Here is a 17989-nt window from a genome sequence, read left to right as displayed (position 1 = left end):
CTGCCCGTTTTTACCCCCCTAAGGTGCACATGTGTTCCTGAATTGTTCAAATATCAAACGCTTTTTGTGAATGATTACAAATGCTCGTCATTACTTTGACTCTCGGGCTGCACATGTGCACCTTTTTAAGATTTGTAAAGAGCATGAACTTTATATGATTATATGCCTCTGAAATGGCAGCACAGAGAACTGTCCTGGTTTAGATGATCTCTTGGTGTAATCTATTCTTATCCTGAAATGGCCTCTGTGGTATTCGCTTATCCCCATGCTTAACCAGCTCTCCTTAACTTTCCCACTAAAGTCAACCATCTATCCTAACATCCAACCTTCTCTCACTCCGACCTGTTTATCTCGCCCCCATCTCCATCTCCATCTCCATCGACATCCTTATACTGCCAAACTTCTTTCTTCATGCTCTCATCCAGTACGAGCATGTTGTCGTATCAAGATGCTTTACTAGCATGCATTGCATATTACATATTGTACCCGTATGTATATATAATACACTGTCTGGTCTGGTAAGGTAGTGCTTCTCAACTGGTGGTGCAGGACCCCACCCATATGACAGAAATCAATATCAGAATATGAATTAGATTATTGCATAATTGATTTTTTTTTATGGTATAGCAAATGCATGCAAAAACACATAAATTAGTGATGCTCAATGCAAAGAACTGTGTCCCACTTGTATGTAGTACATCAGATGAAACTAGGGCTGAGTTAAATAATTGATTAGTCAACAGACTAAAAATGAATCGGCAACTTTTTTTGATTATCTGTTCAGTTTGAGGAATGATTCAAGGGAAAATGCCATCGGTTTTGCTGCTTTCCTCTGTGTTTGCATAATCTTTAAAAGCATATCTCTGGGATAAATCAAGAGATGTGATTGCGAGAAAATGTGACATTTTGTAGACCAAAAAAGTAATATATTAAAATAGATGATTAAAATAACTCTTAGTTAAAACTGAAAGCAAACTTAGCTTTTTAATGACATTTTCTCCATAGTTAAATGAATTAAGCTGAAGAAGCCTTGTATGCTTTCATCACAGTCTGATTCCAATTAAAGTCCATAAATTGAACAACATAAGAATCACCTGCAACGATCAATTATTCAATAAATAGTTGTTGTTTTTTTAACAAAATGGCCAAAAAGTCACTGGTTCAATGTGAATATTTTTCATTGTGATGTTCTTAATCTTTATATGAGGGTATACTTGCTTGTTTTTTGACTGTTTCACTATTTTCTTACATTTTATAGACCAAACTTTTAATAAAATGATTTTACTGATTAATTAAATAGTTAAGTATATTATTCGATAATGAAAGTAATCTTTAGTTGCAGCTCTAGATGGATTTATTGAATCATCTCCCAGTCCGAGCCTCTAGTTCTCTTCCATGTTTAGAACCAAACCAACTACTATGAATGAGGTGTAGTGTTGGGTCATGACCCCATGGCTGAGGTAGAGTGTTGGTCCCAGTTTGAATCCAGTTGAGAAGCACTGGTTCAGAGTTCTGATGTGTTGGATTAACTCTCGTGTTCTGCGTTGCAGGAATCTCAGAGCACGGTGGTGCACAACCCTCCTGATGGAGTCAAGGTGAGATGTTCGTCTCCGTCCGTGTGAAAGCCTGAGCGGCACCCAGCTGCTCCACTCAGGAGGGTTGGACCTGTGTTTAATTTAAGTATCTTTCTTTTCGTCTCTGCGCTCCAGGGATCAACGGAGAGCAACGCCACCAACGACGAGGAGGAGATGAAAGGTATGGAAGGTATTCAAGTGTTTTCAGTTTCCTGTTCTTATCCACTCTCTCTCTCTCTCTCTCCCATCCAGTAAAGTGTGTGTATTTGACTGTAGTGACTGGCAGGTGTGCGGAGATGCAACACGTGTCTCTCACACTCTTGACTGTCTGCCTGTGGTGTGTGTGTGTGTGTGTGTGTGTATTTTATTGTGTGTCTGGCTGCGTTTTGTGTGTGTGTGTGTGTGTGTGTGTGTGTGTTCTAGCGGACAGTTCGGTGCTGAGTCAGAGCAGCGCCACAGAGGAGATGCCCCCACTTCTGCCCTCACCTCAAAGCTCACCTGCCAGTAAGTTTATCCATGGCAACCGGAAGCTTTACGGTCGCCACTGGCAAGGACCTAACACCCCCACCCACCCACTCCCACCCAACCACCCCCCACTCCCACCCTGGCTTTCTGTAGTCACTGGCAATCTTACATCTTTGAGCCTCCTCACTCTGATCCACCAAGCTGTTTTTGAGGGTTCCCACTGGTTTTGGAAGTTCTAGAGTATTGTTCAGGGAAATCACAGGGATTTGATATTGATTTGATATTGGCAGTCTGGGTTCATTTTTGTAGGTTTTCACATCATTCCAATTGGTAATACAAACATTTTACTCACCAAGGATCAATTAGAACCAGTCAAACCCCAGGATCTTGTTCTTTGCACATCAATAACTGCGTAACTGTGATTTTTATTGTTGACGATTTGGCAAAAGTCTTGATTTTTCAATACTTGAAAGCTGGATCATAAAATGTATCTGCAGCTTAACCGCACGTCCAGAGTGACGTCACACAATCAGACTCGGTCCTTCGTGGGGTTTTTCACCTCTCCGTGCACATTCAAATTTTTCTAACCACTCGGATGCAGATGGGCGGAGAAAATTGAGAAATTTAAGGAGCTTTGAGAACGAGGAAAAATCTGCACAGGAGTACAAGAGATCCAAACGTTTCCTCGTTAAGATTCCACATCGTCTCATGTCCGTGCGATTGTTCTTGCGGAAAGTAGAGCCAAGGCCTTATTTACATTTAGATGGTACCAAATCACAGCATAACCTTTTTATACATTGATCTTCAAGGTCTAGGTGTAGTAATATGATTTTGGATCATTTTTATCAATTTAGAGTGCCCAAAAGTTATACATTTTGCACCAAATCTGTGTATAAAAACATTATCAAAATTGCAACAACTTGAGGCTATGTACCAAAAACGTTTCTGATCCAACGCCAATGCTGTTTTCCCAAATTTAAAAGATGTAAACATCACTTTCTGAAAGTCATTGAGCGGTAAAACGAGGCCAGGGACTATATTGCTAATAACTTTGCGTGCAGTTTTATCATAATCATTAAACTAAATCTCCAAAAATAAGAGCCAACTTGAATATTCCTTTAACTGGGATGCACTAACAGAATGCATTTTACAACTTGTTTTACAACTGATTGCAGACGGTCATTTCCTGTTGATTCCCATTAATACTGTATTATATTGTGTGCTCTCTTCTTCTCCTGACCTGCCTCACCAGCTGGACTAAACCTCACTGTGCTCAGAACAAACGAAATAAATAACAGAGCATTTTAAAGCTCACAGAGACACTTTGAACTAATAATAGTCATGCAAAAAAAAAAAAAAAAAAAAAAGAAATCTTGTTGAATTCTTCATCAGGGCCACTGTGGGAACCCTGAAATGTGTGCGCGTGTGTTTGTGTGTGTGCGTGTGTGTGTTTTTGGTGATCACTGCATCTATCCCCTTGTCCTCCTGATGTGACAGCTCAGGCTGGAGGAAGCCTTGCTTACCTCACAGCTGTGAGTCCTAAAACCAGCCTCCAGTCTGACTTTACTGGAGCCATGAACACCACAGAGAAGCAGGTTCCTCTTTGTCCTCCATTTCTCCTCCGTTTCTCCTTCTACTCTCAGGCTTCATTGTCTGTCCTGTTCTTTAATCTCCTCTGATTTATTCTCCATTTCTCTCTAAGACTCTGTCGTTATCTCTCCTCTTTACTCCTCTTCACTCTGATCTCCTCTCGTCTCTTGACCTCTCGTCAGACACACCTGCACTAAAGGGACGGTCTGATCTTTCCTCCTCTCCTGTGTCCTTCCTCCACTCCCACTTTCCCTTCCTGAACATGCTAAGTTTCCTCCCAGGCATCACATGAGCTAATAACAAGCCATGGCTTCGATCCTCTTGTCTTTGTCCGCTGGGTGCTGCAGCTCATCAGACAAGTCTTTGTTAATGTATCTGAACATTAAGAGCAGAGTTGATGTGAGCAGAGCAGGCAGTTAAATGACTTCCACATCACACAGCATCACAAGCAGGGCTGTACTGATCTCGCCTCCAGCTGCCATCCCATCCTCGTGTTCCCCATCTGCACGTGTGTCATAAACCCACACTAACCCTTTGTGTTTATTTCACTCATTAACAACACTAACCTGCATCCACTCGTCCTATTCAGTTTGCCACATATTTACTGCATGATGGGTGTGTGTGTGTGTGTGTGTGTGTGTGTGGATGATCACATGTACGTTTCTGTCACCTTGTCATCCACCCATGTGTTTTGTGTTTGTTGACCATCCGTTGTGTGTTTCAGTTCCACCGCATGACGTAAAGCGCATGGCATGGAACAGCACGGGCAACAGCTCCTGCCCTGACTCTGAGTTCTCACAGTCCTCCATGCCTGCCGCTCCGCTAGGGAGCAACACTGTCGCTGCTATCAGCAACACTAAGCAGAGTAAGAACACAGTCTTGACTAAAGCTTTCCTTCTCGTGTTCTCACTGAAGCGTTTTGCACACAAAAAACGCTGCATCTCTGAAATGAAGAAATCAGCCTGCAGATTATATCCATCATGACGAGTCATTTATTGGTGTTAAATCCTAAGAATCTCACAAAAAGTTTAACTTATTTTTGGTTCATTTTCTTCTGTTTTAAGACTTGAAATGAGGCGAATAACTCCACATGTATCTGATCAATAACCATTTGTGTCATACATGTTCAGGTCTTGAAAGATTATATTTATTAACTGCAAGGAAAGAAGAAAATGACCAAAATAAGCCAATCACTTTGTCAAATGACTTGCAGAAAATATAAGACTGGTGTTATTCTATATGTATATTTTTATGGTCCCACCAAAAGACTAAAACCAACAATGTTTCAGCTGGCATCAATACTTTTTGACTCCTGTCCTGTCTGTGATACAACCCAACAATGAAGACCGAAATCTGAAAGAATATGTCACAGATATTTAGATAATTTTATTATGAAAGGGCAAAGTAATATCCTCAAACAGATGGGCACTGTAGTTGACTGAAACCGCATTTTCTGCTGCGGATTAATACACATTTCATGCTCTACTTCATATTTAAGGCAGCAGGACAATTTTAGTGGGATTGAGTCAAAATGATCTCCAGAGCCAATGTCCATTAATGTTTTTAACAGGTTTTGGACGACACTGCAGCTCTGTGGAATAACCTTTAGGATCAGTTCATTGTTGGTTTTGGTCTTTTTAAAGGCATTTGGTGACCAGAAGAAAAACAGACTACCGCCAGCCTTTTCCCTTTTCAGATGGCTTTTGTTATGTAGTGTTGAAACTTTTCCTGTGTTTTCATTGATTTCATTAAAATGTGTGTGTTATGTGTGGAAAAGTTACTCTAGCATCAGAATCCTCACTAATATCAGAAACATTCAATTGAAGCAAAATTTTGCACGACCATGTTTTTGTTTAGTGGGAGACAGGAATAGATTTATTTATTAGTAAACCTGGTCAGAGGAAGATGTAATTATAACTCACAATATAGATATATCATGTTATTTAAGTTCTAAGTTTTAAAAGTTGCAAAAGTTAGTTTATGGTTGGCTCTTAATTCTTGTAAATTTTTGCTCAAAGTCCACTTACTGTCTTTTTTTGTCTTACTGAGTTTGAATTGCTCCTCAGTGGATCGAGTTGTCTCGGTGATCAAACCTGCCGAAGCATGTTTGCTCAGTTTCCATTATGTATCAACCATTGTGTTCAAAAGCTCCAGAAAAAGACAGTAAGTGGTTCTTGAGCTGCCTTAACGTTGGTTTAAACTAAGCCTTTGTTGTTTACAATCAGGATCTCTGTTGTCTTTGTTTGTGCTCACACAGCACTGAGGAGTGTTTAGTCAGTTTTGGTGTCGTGCAGAAGGTGAGAAGCAGAGCGACAGACAGTGACGAGGTCGAGCAGCATACAGTGAGTGATGAGGTTAAAGAGACGAGTCGAGCTGTAGACACAGACGGAGAGAGTCTGGAGGGGAGCAGGAGCTAGGAGTGAAGAGAGAACATGTCATTAAGCAAAACCACCACATCGACTAACAGCCTTCTCACCATTTACTCTGTCTGTCTGTCTGTCTGTCTGTCTGTCTGTCTGTCTGTCTGTCTGTCTCTCGTTCTTTCTGTAGCTCGTAAACAGGAGATCATCAAGATAACGGAGCAGCTGATTGAAGCGATCAACAATGGAGATTTCGATGCCTACACGTGAGTACAACTGCATGTGTATAAAGAAAAGCAGGAAGTGAATCTATGTAATGATCTATCAGGATTCATCAGTCGTCTTTTTGTCTAAAGTCTCTGTTCTCTCGTCTCTAACGTCTCTTCACCCACTCGTTCTTTCTCAGGAGGATTTGTGATCCTGGACTCACCTCTTTTGAACCCGAGGCCCTGGGGAACCTGGTGGAGGGCATGGACTTTCACAAGTTCTACTTTGAAAACTGTGAGTCTCCTCTTGCACAACACACACACACAATGCAAACTTTGTGTAGTTTAAGTACCTTTCATGTAAACCACGGACACTTGAATACAATATAGTATTTTATTAAAAGATCTTTCTGCGCCGTCCCTTTGTTTCATCCAGTGCTAAGCAAGAACAGCAAGCCTGTGCACACCACTCTGCTCAACCCTCACGTGCACCTGATCGGCGAGGACGCGGCGTGCATCGCCTACATCCGGCTCACACAGTTTGTGGACACCACGGGCCGCCCTCGTTCCAGCCAATCGGAGGAGACCAGGGTGTGGCATCGTCGCGAGGGCAAGTGGCTCAACGTTCACTTCCACTGCTCGGGAGCTCCTGCTGCACCACTGCAGTGATCAGGTACTCCTCTCACACATTCTAGTCTCCATGTGTAGAATCACAACTGGTAACATCTGGAAAGACACAAATCTGACCCGCAGACACATAGTTTCACAGAGCGTGTCTCATCTTTCTACAAATATAGACAATAATCGATTCTAGAATCACATAAAAAAAACAATATTTAGTGGTTTTAAGTTAAAGAAAGCACCGGTTTAAGTTGGAGAACTTCTACTACTCCACCAGCTACACTGAACTCATTATAAGATAAGATAAGATAATCCTTTATTAGTCCCACAGCGGGGACATAAGTGAAAACAAGTATTCTTAATAAGTAATAATAATGATATGGTATATTATGGTACATCATTTAATTGAAGGCAATATTTAGATTTCTTTGTTTCTTAACTGACACATAATTGACTCTCCGGCCTCTCTTCCCCCCCCCCCCGCCCAGTGGTCCTGAGCCTCCAGTCTACTGGAGTGTGTGTTTTGGGGGGCAGTTTTTTTCAGCGAGCGTGTTTTAAGAGGCACGTCCTCTGCGTGGAGTGGCTAGTGCCAGGAGCCCGGCCGGGCAAGATCGCATCCCTCTCCACGATACCAACCAATCCTGTCCCCCCCTTTGACCTGCTGGGGGCCGGCTGAACACAAGACACCGCCCCCATGGGATGATGCATGCATCTGGCGCCTGATCGGAGGGCGAGTCTTTGCCCTCTATCCCTCCCCATGGCAGCCATCTTTTTTCTGCCCGCGCGAGATGAGACGTCCTGCGTGAGGAGAGGATTTACAGTTGAACTTGTGACAGTTTATGAGTATGAGTTATGAATATGCTGTGTAAATTATGACTAGATGTACCAGAAACCACCAAAACCCAACCAAGCATTTATATTCACTATCTTATAAGGGAGGAAAAGAAAGGGAGAGTGAGGTTAGCAGCTGAGATTTTGGACACATGTTTTGGCATTCTCGGGATTACCGGGTAGAAAGTGTTGTGCTCGTTACCCGGACGTTGATGTAAAGAAGTAGGGAGATTTCTCCCCCCCATCTGAATTCTAGAGGGGGGGAATCAAATCAAGTGGGCTCAGAGAGCTTGATGACGAGAGAAACTTGATATCAAAAACATGAAGCACCAAAGTGTAGAACTTTAGGCTTTTTATGTGTTTACGTGTTTTCGTTTGTGTGCTTGTTTTCCGACCGAACGGAAAATCGTGTTGTTGTGGGATTGTGGGGGGGGGGGCGTTTGATTTGAGGTTACGTGTTTTCGTTGTGTTTTTAGTGTCCTGTTCCCTTTGCGTTCCTGTGAATGACCGGAGCCTTTTGTTGTTTTGTTTTACTTTTGGTCTGACTGGTCCTTTTATTCGAGGCTCCTTTTTAAAGCAGCTGAGTTAAAAAAAAAAAAAAGAGGAATTTAATTGTGCAAGTTTAAAGCTAACGTGTTTCCACGTTCTGTTGTCCGTATGCAGTGGAGGGAGAGAGTGGGACGGGCAAGGCGTCTGCGTTTTGCATGTTCGCCCGCCGCCTCTCCCTCATTCATCCCTCCCTCCCTCACCCCTTTCTCCTTTTTTTCTCCCCTCTTAAACCATTCCCCGTTTTAACCCTTCCACTCCTTTTCTGTGCTTTCTGCAAGGGCCTGGTTTGTTTATAATCACTGTGTAAATACAGTGTATGTATAGATATATGTAGAAAAGTGTAATATATGTACATGTATCTAAGAGACACTCATCCTGTGCATCTGGGAACCACCCCGTGACCTCTGTGACCCCGGTCCAGTTAAGGAACCTTTTCCTCAAAGATTTTTAGTTTGATTTAATTCTACTCCTTAAAGTACTTCCTTAAAATATTGGTAGCTCTCCATCATTGACGACAAACGTGAACAAACACTCGTGTTAGTCCCGTGGCCGTAAGACTGTTTTTAGAGACGGGGGAATAAAAGAAATAAGAAAATAGTTTTACCCCTTTTGCTTAAGAGAGTTTTTAAACATGAAGACCTTCAACATAGTGTTCTTAACTCCTGATCCCACAACGCTGTGAGCCGTCTCTTTATATCATATATACACACACACACACACACACACACACACACACACACACACACACACACACACACACACACACACACACACACACACGCCTGGTGGTGTGTTTAGGCTTTGTAACATATCTGCACCACTGCTGTGTGACCACGGTGCCACCCTTGCTGTGCTGCTTAATTGTCTCCATCCATTCGCGACAGTCGTATCTTAAACACTCCCCCCCCGCCTACTCACTCCGATATCCCCCTCCCCCCGTGTACCCACAATACCCTGCTCCTGAGATGTTTGTTTGTACCTCTCTGTTGTTTCTCTGTTCCCGTGTTACTGGTTTGAGTTTTTTCGTTGTCGTCGCTGTTGCTGTTAACTTGTCGTTTGGTAATTTGCCGAATCTGCCAAGCTGGAGTTCTGCACTCTCCCTCGTACACAGTAAAAAAAAAAAAAAAAAAAAAAAAGGGAAAAGAGGGAGGAAGTAAAGACAACACAAATCACAGATTGATTGATCACAGATTGATCAGGACTAAATTATTTATTAATATAATCTACCCAAAGGTGGTTATTAATCGTGCCTGCTCAGTTGAGAGGAGTTGTGAGAGCCAGAGAGAGTTGGTGTGGGTGTGCAGGTTTCAGCGACCTCCACTGTGGAAGCAGAGCGGGAGACCTAGTTATATGCATGTTTCAGTTACACATTTCTACCATGTACCTACCTGAATAAGGATGGAGTCTAGTGTTAATATATGATATTTGCATCTTTTGAAATAAGAATATCCTCCATCCAGAATGTTGAGTAGGTGACATGAAAAATATGATGAAAAAAAACCGCAAAATTTTTCAAAAAAAAAAAAAAGGATTCAGGAGCCGTAGCTTGGTATGAGGCCCTCGATGTTAGCGTTTTCCCTGCGTTGTAATGATATACTATTGGGCTGCGCTTTCTCCCCCAGCCTTCACGTGGATGCTGGAGTTTTTTTGCATGATCATGATGTACAATGAAATACAACCATGAATTGACGACTATCAAGTGTTTGTCTGAGTGTTAGTTGGTCTTCATCATAGCTTTGTTATTCTTCGAAAATTGGATCTTAAAAGTATTTAATAAAAATACTATTTCAGCACTGGTTTATCTCTCTCGACTGGTTTATTTTATTCAACACCTTCTCTTCATACGGAAACATTCCTGTCTCTTCTCAGACAAATATCTTAGCTTAGCTTTTTTAACATATTTCCTGATTTCTCTCTCACACTTTACTGTCTGGGAAAAAATGAAACCCCCCAAAACGACAACATAACAGCCCTTTTTTGGCCTGTGTGTTTTTTTGAGCTGTTCAGCCTGGATCAAACCTAAACTCCAAATTTGGAGCTCATAGAGATATGCAACACACGTTTCTGATTATGTAACACTGCAACATTGATTAGTCATGCTGAATATCTGCTCTTGCAGTCTTGCCCAATTTAAGGAAACTAGTTTGTCTCAGTTGATATATAGCAAGACAACATTTTAAAATAAGCACACATAAAACTGGATCATGTTTCTGTGGTTGATGCTCTGAACACCGACATCACAGCTGGCATAATATTTGACACCATACGTGTCGCATAAAGTGATATTAGTCCTGAATAACGCAGCATATCCTCCAGGGTCATTAACATACACACAGGATGAAACATCACTGCTCTCATTCAACAGCTCGTGATGCTCCGTCTCACCACTTCAGCCTTTGTTCTGTCTTCAGCTGCTCTTCTTTTAGCTGGATGGAGCTCTGTGAAGTGTTGAGTAATGCTGCAGCCTTATTTAAAAAAGGTTTTGTGGTGTTATTTATGATGGTTCCAGTTATTTTAAGGTGTGTGTGTGTGTGTGTGTGTGTGTGTGTGTGTGTGTGTGTGTGTGTGTGTGTGTGTGTGTGTGTGTGTGTGTGTGTGTGTGTGTGTGTGTGTGTGTGTGTGTGTGTGTGTGTGTGTGTGTGTGTGTGTGTGTGTGTGTGTGTGTGTGTGTGTGTGTGTGTGTGTGTGTGTGTCCGTGGGATGTAGGACAGCTCCCCCTGGGTCCTCTGCTTTCTGTGTGATTAATGAGGAGAGCTCAGCAGTTGGTTAACTTAGACGCTCACACATACTTTCTCGAAGACACAAAAAAAGGAGAAACTCTTCAGGGAATGCGTCTCGTTAGCTCTCTCTGACCTCCGACTCTTACGGTCGAGAAAATCCGACGCAGAACGAGTCCCTTGAATCTAAATGACTTATGACTTTGTCAAGGTTGAGAAGGATGTGTTCCCTTTTTCCTCCACATCTCAGATTAAACAAATGTTTCCTATCATTTCTAAGAGGTGCAGCAGGAAGACGGTAAACACATGAGAATGTATAGAATGGGAATTAAAGAAATCATAATATAGTGTGACATTCAAAAATCATAGTATAGTATTTGGAAAAAAGACATAGTATATAATGTTATAAGGTCATAGTATAAAGTCAAAAACTAGACATAGTATGACATGACATTCATTTTGAAAAGGTCATTTTATAGTATGTCGTTGAAATGCCTTTAAATTAGTTTATTTTTATTTAAGTCATTGTATAGTATGTAAAAAAATAAATAAAAAAAGTTGTAGTATAAAATGTCTTCAAATTTTCCATAAAAAGTAATATTATAGTATGCCATGGAAATTAACATTAAAAGATCTGAGTATAGTATGTAAAAAAAAAAAAAAAAAAAAAAAAGGTATAGTATATTGAAAAATTTGATAAAAAAGTTCATAGTATATAATTAAAAGGCATAGATTAAAAATGTCTAGTATCATAAAGCATGTCATTAAAAAATGCCTATAGTATGTCGAAAAAAGTAATTAAAAAGTCACAGTATAGTATGTCTTTAAATTTTCTATAGTCATATTATAGTATTTCATGAAAAAGTCATAGTATAGCCTGTCGAAAAAAACCAGTCATAGTATAGTCTGTCGAGAAAAGTCATTAAAGTCATACTATAGTATGCTTTACTATGTCAAAAAAAATCCCCACAAAAAATCCTGTTATGATATTCATGAAGATGTCATTAAAATAGTCTTCGTAGAGTATGAAAAGTAATAGAAAAGTTATACAAGATAAGTATGCAAAAGAAAAGGAATTATAGTCTGGCATACTCAATATAGTGTGCCTTAAAAAAAATATTAAATGTCATTTTACAGGTCGGCATCAAAATGTCACAAAAGAGTTGAATGTCATAAAAATCCAAAATATGATATATAGATATGAATACCATGTACATTCAAACACAATGAAAGCTGTGTAATCCACACAGGTGTTTATATATTTTTGTACTACATTTACGGCCTAATATCAATACTTTGTTATTCACATAACTGCAGATATTTTCAACATATTTTCAATCAGATTTCTAAACATTTAGCTTTGTCCCAAAAGCTGAGTCATTACTGCTCATCACAAATCACTTATTCTGCAGTTTTCTATAAAAATTTGCCAATCCGCTGCAGCAGGGTTTCCTGTGATCCCAGTCCAAACAAAGGAAAGATCAACAAGTCTCATGAGTGACAGAGCAGAAGCTGAGCAGATTTACTTGTTATTTATATAAAGGACATAAATCTTTTGTAAGCAATATTTTTAGTTATACAATCATGTATTTTGAGTGTGAAAAACGGTGCAGTTAACCTTTTTCTTCTTACATAATCATCCTTATATGGTGGGTTTACCATCATCAAACCAAGACAAGAGAGTTAATTCAATGTTCTTATTCATTATGATAGAGAAGATAGGCCACGCCAACACTGAGGGCTTGTTCTCACCAGGTATATCTTTTAATACTCAACCATGATTCAGCACATTACACTGAGGAACTATTTTAACACAGGGTAAAGTAGGCCTTAAACACTTTACACCGCTCCGCCTCCTCGCCCAGCCACCAACATACAGTATTTACATCAACCTACAGGATCTGCATGATCAAACATCAATTATCAGGAAGGAGGAAAGGGAGGAGTAGTTCATGTACAGGGTTATCACAACAGGCTTCAGGACCGGTCCATGTTGGAGGAAGAGCAGCTGCAGGTCACAAGATGCTTCACGACACAATGGTTCACAGAACATCAAAGCACAAGTCCAGTCTGAACAGGAGAGCAACAGTATAAAAAAGAACCATCAGGACCGGCGGCCCCGTGAAAATAGAACAACGCCGCCACCTTCTGGTTAGAACACGACAGAACGGACAACATTTAAACTTCAAAGAGTTGGTCTATCTAGTTCAGTCAAGAATGAAATCAGTAACACACACTATCTAACCTCAGGAAGAGGAGCTATCTACTCATCTATCTGTCTATCTAGAGCCATCAGCTGGAATCAGTACAAAAAAAACATATTTAACCACCCGACGGTCACATTCTGATGGCTTTGAAAGGAGAGAATTGTCCTGTACAGTTTAAAAGGACCACACCGATGTTTATGCAAGTTTAGCCCCTGGAAAAAAATATATACACTTAATATAATACTGCTGATGAACCCATAATGATGAGTTTCTTTTCTTTTTTTCAGGAAGCTGCTGTTTCCGTAGTTTTCCCTTTGGAATAAAAATCAATTAGCAGACTCCTGCCTGATTTGTTTAACTCATCACTTATGCAAGATGTTTTTCTCCATTATTGTTGTGAGGTAATGCAGGCTAATTGATCTGAGAAAGAATGCTCTCAACAATGACGTGACTTTGACAAAAAATATCAATGCTGATTTAACATTTATTGTGACAGATTTGAGTTTGTTTCCTGTCAAATCAATGGATGAAAGTCAGGGAATAGTTTGGAGAAGATTTAATGTGACTTTGATTTAATCACTGATCGCTGCTATTTCTAATAACACCTCTTTTATAAAGGGTTTATATAAGTTGTAAGTAATTATTTTATTCATGTTTAATAAAGTATTTCTTTTTTGGTTTGCCAGGTTGTGAAAAACATCTCTGCTTTGAGAGTCTTTAATATTCAGAGTTACTTTCTAAGTTCTGTTTCCAATAAGGCAAAAGCAGAAGTTAGTAAATGTTTATTATAAGCATGGCAACTCATAAGATGTTCTTATTAAACACTTTTAACTGCAAACTATTTATTTTATAAAGCTTTTTTATAAAAGCGTGCCTTATTATTCTATAGATTGAAAGCCCAGTTGTGTTTAAGGCTTTTACGTTCTGCACTTTCAGCAGTAGTGTATACATCATTGTTAAAGGGAATAAATCTAAAACACTAAAACATGAAGAATAACCGCTATGGTCCTCTTTAAAATAGCTTCGTCGTGGATCAAACAGCACTTTCACCAGTAAATGTAAAAGACAACAGCCTGGAGAGACGAGTCCTGTTGGAACATCTGATGCAGGAGTTTAGGGGTTAATCTAAGTCATTGATCGTGGAGGGACCGTGATGATATACAGCCAGCCTTTACTCTAGATGTTCTGGTGGTTAGTTTGATGATCTGTATTATTACACACACAGAAGACACACATTAATTGGTGAATTTTAGCATAGATTCTTGTGTGAACATCTTAGAAATATCCCCAGAATATTTTTAACACTATTGTCCTTTAAAATACATGCCATGCTGATTATTTTTTTTTTGTTGATATTCAGTATCAGTGAAAGGCCCCGATCAGCATGCCGACCCCATCAGTCGTCGCTCTTCCTCTCAACAGGCTGTAACTCACATGTAAAAGCACCACAAATCAACCACGCACTCTGCTCGTCTTGGCATCTCAGGAAGCTCCGCCCACACTGCTGGACTCGTCCGACGATTAGAAACCGCAAACACAACACAGAGACGGCCGTTTGTTCTGACCTAAGTTAGGAGCATCTTTCTTTTCTTTTAAAGTGAACTTCTGTCTTCCTTTAAACCCTCTTTCCTCCTCCTCAGGTGGTCACATGGCACAGATGGTAAGCCAATGGCAGGGCCTCAAATCAGACCAGAACTTGTGTGTTTGTGTCGTCATCCCCTACATGACGGGTGTGTGTGTTGACGTGCCGGTTGGTGTGTGAATGATGACTGTGTTTCTCTTTGAGATCATTGATTTCATTCGTTTCCTGTTGACTGTGTGCGTGTTTGAGCTCGCCGTGGACGTGGAAGTATTCCTCCTTGCCCTCGCCGTGTGTGCGTGTTAGGTCATCGTCAGCACGCGTCAGATCTTCTTGTGTGTTTGTGTGTGCGTTCGGCTCCTCCGGATGAGCCCGTGTGTCGATGACTTCCTCGATCCAGCTCCTGAAGCGGCTGACTCGGGTGTAGAGCGCGGGAGACGAGGGCCCGGAGCAGCCGTAACCCCCGGCAACAACCCCGGTGAGGACCCATCGACCCATCTCCCCCTGACACACCAGCCCGCCTCCAGAGTTGCCCTGACAACTGTCGTCACGGAGGAGGCTGGTGTCCGGAGGGCTGCCGGCACACAGGGTGCCGTGGCTGGAGAAGCTGTCGCCATAGCGCTTCTTACATTGCCATGACGACATCAGAGGGACCCAGGATGCAACGACTGAGTCTAGGAGAGAGGACGGATGAGATGAGGACAGGAGCGGCACCTCAGAAAACAACTGATTGACTTTATTGTATTTGACTATTGATTGACAGTTCTTATGTCTAGTCTACAGCCTTCAGCTCTGAGGGGATATAGACAGGCACAGTGGGGCTGTGAGCAAAATGCTAACGTCAGCATGCTAACAAACAGTAGGCGATTTGAGGGGGATGTCATCCCTTATGTTAGCAAAATGATCAAAATGCATCCTTCTTGTTCACCACTCCTCCCCTCTCCATCCTGTAGTAGTAGAGGGAGTGCAGGGCCAGAGGGGTTGTTTGGGTGAATATGTTATTATAGTCTGCCTGACTCATTGATACTTCATCTGACTGAGTGAAGTTAGAATCTACGGCCCCGACCGTGGTCTGAAATATCAGCAGCCTAACTGCTGTGTAGTGATAAGTCCATGGAGCTGTCCGTGGTGCTAAAGGAGCCGACAGATGGGCTCTGAGTTCTGAGATAGCTCTACACAGGTCAACGTGGGTTCAAAGAAAGAAATCCCCTACTGCTTACAATGATGTTTACTATGTCCATCATCTTACCTTCGTGTGTTAGCATGCTAACATTTGTTATTTAGCACTAAACACAAAGTACAGCTGAGGCTGACGGTGAAGAAGTTTTAGAATTTTTAGATACATTCTGAGCATCGTCTGATGTTTAAATAGACATTATTGAAGTAAGATTAAGTGAAAAAACACAAACCTGGTCCTGTCCAGCCAGCAGTAACCATGACAACGCAAGAAGATGGAGGAGTCCCTCCTGATGCTGCGTCTGCAGCAGGAAGGCACGCCGCGTTGGTGTCGGGGTCAAAGGTCAGACAGTGACCCTTGGTGCTGGGTAGCTTCAGCAAAGCCAGGTCGTGCCCTCCGCTCTGACCTTTGAACTTCCTGTGGACGACCACCTGCTCCGGGGTCAGAGTCTGCGCCGAAGCCCCGACACGCACCGCGTACCTGGACGGGTCGCTGCCAAACCTACAGGAAGTGGACCAGAAGAAAGTGAAGGTGGGTTCAGGCTTCATGGTGTAGGAATCGATTTATAGTGAGTGAGACTTACCTGCTGACACAGAAGGCGGACGTCAGCGCCCAGCAGGGGCTGATCAGAGTGCCGCTACAGAGAGGGCCGCCATGTTCTCCCTCTTGAGACTGGAGCCACACCGACACCTGCCAAGGCCAAGTGGTTCTGACAGAGAACAGGACAAGATCCCAATCAGAACTCCTCTCTTCCTTTCTTGCATCTGCTCTTTTTGTCGACTTCTTTTTTTTATTTGAAATAAATTGCTGCAGAAAATTTAGAACACTCTCAACTCTGTGCACGAGAGGATTTAAACCGAGGAGGACCCGCTCGACTCCAAGTTTTGGGAAAGATAACAGTTTTAAAATATTCATAATCAAAGCTTATAAACACACTGAAAGCAGAAAACTGCCCCAGAGCATCAGACCTACAGGGGCCCACTCCTGTATGACAACAAACTAAATATCTTTGAGATGTGGACAAAACAAGACGTTTGAGGACGTCATCTCGAGGCTATGGGACTCACGGGTTGATTATTGTGCAGCCATAGACATACAAGTACAAAATGAGGTCCTGAATCCTACCTCAGCATGTTTTCCTCCCCCTGGTTCCTCCTCTTGCCCTCCTCCTCCTCCACCAGCTTCCTCAGCCCACAGCTCAGCTCCTGAGGCTTGGCCTTCACCACTGACTGCCGCGGTGTGACGTCACACCTCACTCCTGCGTCCACTCTGCGTCTGCAGCCCAGGGTGCTCTGACCCAGAGACGGACATTCGCCCAGGAACTCCTCCTTCCCTGTGCACCTCACCTGGTCCAGGTGAATGGGCCCTTTCCCCTGACCGAACCCTCCGGCTGCTACCGCTCCACCACTGAGGAGGGGGAAAAGTGATTTAGTGTAATAAATAAAAGAACTGTAGGTATCTAAAAGCAACTCTGTCTGGTTCATACATATAAATAATAACCTGTGTCCAAGCTGTCTGCACACCACGGCTGCATTCAGGTCGTTCCAGCCTGAGTCACAAATACTTCCCCAGTCGCCATGGAGATACACCTCGACTCGACCCTCCTTTCTGCTGCTGCCGCCCACAAGACGCACCAGAGGACCTGACAGGAGAGAAACACACATCCCTCATTCGTATTCATGTCTGTGCATCCTACAAACTCCAGTCTACACGCACGGAGAGAGATAGGTCCACCGACGGTGTTAAATGTCATCTGCAGCCCGGTGCCTCTTCATTCAGCCTCCATTCTCATTCTAATGGACTGTGTGTCTACAGGAGGCCCAGTAAACTCCTCTTTATTCCCTCTGCTGTCAACATGTGGCATTTCAACTCTTTGGATGGAGAACACTGATGTTTTCACACTGAGGTAATGATACAGCGACACAAAAAGAGACAGAACTGGTTTCATTTTTTCGTGGATTAGAGAGAAAAGTCTTCTGCAATTTGATTCAAAATGTGTCTGAGGTGAAGTGTGAGGGAATTTCTACAAGGGTTTAATAAAGTAGAGTAAACAGCTCCCAGCCTGGCCTGAGACCAGCACTCCACCGGGACAGCCGGCCCTTTTCATACAGAA

At 42.1% G+C, this 17989-nt stretch overlaps 2 protein-coding genes across 7 annotated transcripts in view; one reads left to right on the top strand and one right to left on the bottom strand.

Annotated features, from left to right (window-relative positions):
• LOC129091211 (calcium/calmodulin-dependent protein kinase type II subunit gamma-like) overlaps window positions 1-9992 on the top strand; it is a 33451-nt gene extending 23459 nt beyond the window's left edge. For 2 of the 6 annotated variants that reach the window (XM_054598740.1, XM_054598738.1), the window contains 8 exons: window positions 1551-1595; window positions 1710-1755; window positions 1998-2078; window positions 4354-4494; window positions 6180-6255; window positions 6396-6490; window positions 6632-6868; window positions 7305-9992. In XM_054598740.1, coding sequence (XP_054454715.1) covers window positions 1551-1595; window positions 1710-1755; window positions 1998-2078; window positions 4354-4494; window positions 6180-6255; window positions 6396-6490; window positions 6632-6864 — 717 coding nt within the window. In that variant the 3' untranslated portion in view covers window positions 6865-6868; window positions 7305-9992. The remainder of the gene's footprint in view (window positions 1-1550; window positions 1596-1709; window positions 1756-1997; window positions 2079-4353; window positions 4495-6179; window positions 6256-6395; window positions 6491-6631; window positions 6869-7304) is intronic. The other 4 variants (XM_054598743.1, XM_054598742.1, XM_054598739.1 and 1 more) reach the window with 3 other exon arrangements.
• Window positions 9993-13921: 3929 nt separating this feature from the next.
• Window positions 13922-17989, bottom strand: part of LOC129091836 (neurotrypsin-like) — a 33877-nt gene continuing 29809 nt past the window's right edge. Inside the window, exons 11-15 of the mRNA XM_054599533.1 lie at window positions 17377-17518; window positions 17002-17283; window positions 16460-16585; window positions 16109-16377; window positions 13922-15373 (exon numbers count right to left, since the gene is read on the bottom strand). Of these exons, the coding sequence (XP_054455508.1) occupies window positions 14805-15373; window positions 16109-16377; window positions 16460-16585; window positions 17002-17283; window positions 17377-17518 (1388 nt within the window). The 3' untranslated portion in view covers window positions 13922-14804. The remainder of the gene's footprint in view (window positions 15374-16108; window positions 16378-16459; window positions 16586-17001; window positions 17284-17376; window positions 17519-17989) is intronic.

The sequence above is a fragment of the Anoplopoma fimbria genome, chromosome 5, assembly GCF_027596085.1.
Source record: "Anoplopoma fimbria isolate UVic2021 breed Golden Eagle Sablefish chromosome 5, Afim_UVic_2022, whole genome shotgun sequence".
NCBI lineage: Eukaryota > Metazoa > Chordata > Actinopteri > Perciformes > Anoplopomatidae > Anoplopoma > Anoplopoma fimbria.
Note: the sequence above shows the minus strand (reverse complement) of the source record. Positions and strands in the feature narration are given on the sequence as shown.